A 3,950-nucleotide genomic window follows, 5' to 3' on the forward strand; every position below is an offset into this window, starting at 1 on the left:
TAATATTTACATTTTACAATGTTTATTTTAATTTAATTCAAAAACATGATGCAAAATAAAATTATTTATATAAAAAATTATTTAAAATAAATAAAATACAAACACTTAGATGCACAGATACGTAAAACAAGTACAAACAAATGTATACAAAGATCTTGAGAATAAATTCTATATCTCTGCTTCAGTTCGCCGTTCGCAATTTATCGCTTGACAATGCTTAGAGCCTTATCAAAAGATAGACCTAAAGGTAAGGCTGTCACTTTGGGAGGAGGCGTTGCTGGCAAAAGATAATACGCCAACCAATGTAACATTTGTAACGTGATCTTTTGATATGTTACCGATTGGTTCCAACAACTCTTAAGGCGATTTCCAAATGTTGCCTCCAAACATGTTTGCATTATTTTTAATTCGTTTTCTAATGTTTCTAGATCTTGTTTCAATCGATCCTCTCGGTTTTTTCCTTCGCTTAACTCTTGGTCTTTGGTTCTAAAGGAGAAATTGAATAAGTTGTATTTTAAAACAAGTAAGAAGTTATAGCCGGGCGAGGCCGACCTGTTATATGGTCGGCACCAAATATCAATATTTTGGAGTTAGACCATAATGATATGGAAACATTTAGCCTGTAATCCATTGGTTATAAAAATAATGATTCTACTATATTGAATGGCGTTTCTTCGAGGCATGTTTTGGAGTTGTATACTTCTACAATATACGAAAAACTTAAAATGTATAAAAGCTGATATCTAAAAGAATACATACCAGACAACTTTCCCCGAAAATGTTTAACCTAGTACCTGTGTACTATAATACTAATAATGTGATTTAGTTTTCATAATAAAGCATATAAGTTGAATTGTACCTTGCCTCAGATATACTAAAGCCATTTATTGTTTAATAAAACTGCGGATATTTAAGTAAAATTTTGATGGGGGCTTTTTAGAGGGGCTAGGGTCAAATGAGGCCCTATAATTATAAAGTTCATCAGGGTCATCAAGACTAGTATAGAACATGGTTTTGCAGTTTTTTTTCGAGATACGGGTATATTAAACATAATTATGAACTTAAAAGAACTATTTGGGGGTTTCAGTTCTATGGGGCCTAGGTGAAATAATGGACCGATGTTAACAATTTTCAAGAGGCAACAGTACTATAAAAGATCATGTGCTAAATTTCATTGAATTATCTCCAAAATTGCGACCTGTAGTTTGATTACAAGGTTTACAAGCTCTATTCGGGGGTTTAGTTGTATAGGGCCTAGGTGAAATAATGGACCGATCTTAACCATTTTCAATTGGGTTCGTCCCTGTGTTAAAAGAAGATCATGTATCAAATTTCATCCAATTATCTTCAAAATTACGGCTTGTAGTTTAATTATAAGGTTTACATGGACGGACATAGCTAAATCGACTCAGAAAATGATTCTGATTCCGATTGGTATACTTTAAGGTGGTCAGTTACAAAGGTCAACAAATGTTTAAACCAGATATCAAAATATACTTTTTAAAAGGTTGATTTGAATTCAAATCTTATCTCAGAATTTCTCCAAAACGTCAAGGAATATTGTGTTCTAAAGTCTAAAAATATTTAATTTGCAAAATTTGAAAGATTGTTATATCACAAAGATACTTTTATTTATAAAGTACATACATCATTTGATAGTCCAACTTTTCGCCATTTTTAACTATTTTATATATACATTCTTTTTTGAGATATATTAACCTTAAGTTTGAAACAACCATAAATTCTAAAGTAACATTTTTTATACATACAAGAAATCTCGAAGGAGGAAAAATATATACTAGAAATTAAGCCTGTTTCTTATAGTCTACAAATTAGACCTTAAGATGACTGACACAATTTTATAAATAAAGATATCGCAATGTTATTACGTCTCCAAAATTGTCAAAATTTAGGATATGTTATTTCGAAAACCTGATGTCACATCAATTTTATTAGGTTTAAGTAATTTTCCTGAAGGAACTTTACCACAACATTGCAATAATTCAAACTTACAATATAAGTCATATCGATATATATTTTGTGGAAATACTACTTACTTTTTAAGAATTTTAAATTGCTCTTGTGCTTCATTGAGTTTATTTTTTAGTTTGGAGAATTCATTACTTTTCTCTTGAATTTCACTACGCAGTCCCTCTTCTTTTTGCAACGCTTCACTGTTTAATTCGCAAATCTAAATGAAAAATAAAAATATAAATATAATCAATTAAAATTAAATTAAAAAAGTACAACAACATTTGATACCTCATTGATCAGTTCATTCTTTTGATTTTCTAATGTTTGTATTTTACGCTGCTCCATGGATAATGAGGCTTGAAGTTCTCTTTGAATAGTCATACTTTTGTAGAGATCTGACTTCGTTTGTGTTAGTAAGGTATTGAGGCTTTCGAATTCTTGCTCCTTAATTTGTAGTTGTTGTTCAAGCAGTGCTTTATCGGCCTTAAGGCTGATCAAAGATGTTGTCAAACTTTCGCATGAGGATTTTGTAAGATTTATATCATCCAATGATCTTTTCAATTGACAATTGAGTTCATCGTTGCGTTTCTGCTCGACTCGAAAGAGTGTGTTAAAGACATGAAGTTGATTTTTGGCTTTTATAGACTATAAAATAATATTAGGGGAAAAAGTTATTGAAAATATTTCAAAATATAACTTACACTACGTTTCAAATCCGCTACTTCTTCCATTAAATGTTTAACTTCATCACGTCTCTTGCGCCAGGCATTTAACATAATTGTAGCAAATATTCTCATGCCTGCCATTTGGGGATCACGTCCAGGCCTTGTCAAATAGAAGTTGTCCTGATTATACAATTTATGAACAAATGAATTTTTGGGATAAGATACAGTCATATTTTCTCCACTCGTGTCTGCTGGTAATAGAGCTTTGCTATTCCCAACAGAGTCTTTACTGAGATGCTTTGGGGATGTAGAAATTGAAATGTTGTTCATTTGACGTTGTACATGTCTAAAATCCATTTGTGAAATTGATTTTCTCTGACGAAATGCGAAAATAATTCCGGACTTCTGTCGTACTAAGCACGATCTACTACTAACTTTTGTTTCCAGTTGGATTTCAGCTCTTGGTGTCTTTACAATGGGGATTAATGGTGATGGCAAAGAATCGTTTGTTGTAAGCGAAGATTTCGATGAAGATGGTGTAAGTGCCAGACGTCTTGGTATGTTTGATTTCGGCTGCAATACGCTTGTTGCTTTCTGCTGAAAGCTTTAAAAAAAATTTAAATGTTTTACCAGTTAAATTCTTTTTACTTTTTCTGTTTGTCTCCACTTTAAACAAAATTTTACAACATATACTTATTATAAAAAACCGCGTTATTATCCGAAATATATATCTTATATGATTACTTAAATTTTTTGATGTTTTTTAGGTAAAATATTTTTTAAAACTTAACAAAATTTTCCAAAAAGACGAATAATTTTCAAAAAAAAAAAAAAAACAATCAACAATTAAATATATATTCGTCTGTTGCTGTGAAAATTTTTGAAAACTATTATTCTAATGTCAAAATACTTCGAATTTTTCTCATCCATCTTTGATAATAATGTCAGAATTTGATGCTTACCCTAAAGGTCTCAATTGTGTTTTCTTTTGAAATCTTCTTACATAAGACTTTCGCAATTTATTCTTGCTTTGAGATTCCATAGAGCATTTCTTATTGCTAATTTCCAGTTGACGATCATCGTTGTGGCTGTTGGTAGATCGATCGGTAACTTCAGCGGATGTTGATGAGTTTTCCATTTCACTGGAATTCTCCGAAGGAATTTGAAGTGGTGGTATTACTACATGTGCTTCCGGCATTTTAGTTTTATTTGGATTGAAATTAACTTTTAGAGAAAAGCTTTATTTAGAAATAAATATTTTAATCAAATTTAATTTTAAGTATTTTACGAATTAATCTGTTCGTTTGCTTT

General features: G+C 30.8%; 1 protein-coding gene across 1 annotated transcript; it reads right to left on the bottom strand.

Moving 5' to 3' along the window:
- On the bottom strand, nt 1–3,950 carry LOC111676865 (putative leucine-rich repeat-containing protein DDB_G0290503). The gene is made up of 5 exons (XM_023437858.2): nt 3,602–3,950; nt 2,676–3,243; nt 2,263–2,619; nt 2,058–2,191; nt 1–486 (listed from the first exon to the last, which is right to left on the bottom strand). Exons 1-5 carry the CDS (start codon nt 3,835–3,837, stop codon nt 201–203), a joined length of 1,581 nt encoding a protein of 526 aa, XP_023293626.2. The 5' UTR covers nt 3,838–3,950; the 3' UTR covers nt 1–200.

This window comes from Lucilia cuprina, chromosome 2 (assembly GCF_022045245.1).
Source record: "Lucilia cuprina isolate Lc7/37 chromosome 2, ASM2204524v1, whole genome shotgun sequence".
In the NCBI taxonomy this organism is placed as follows: Eukaryota; Metazoa; Arthropoda; class Insecta; order Diptera; family Calliphoridae; genus Lucilia; species Lucilia cuprina.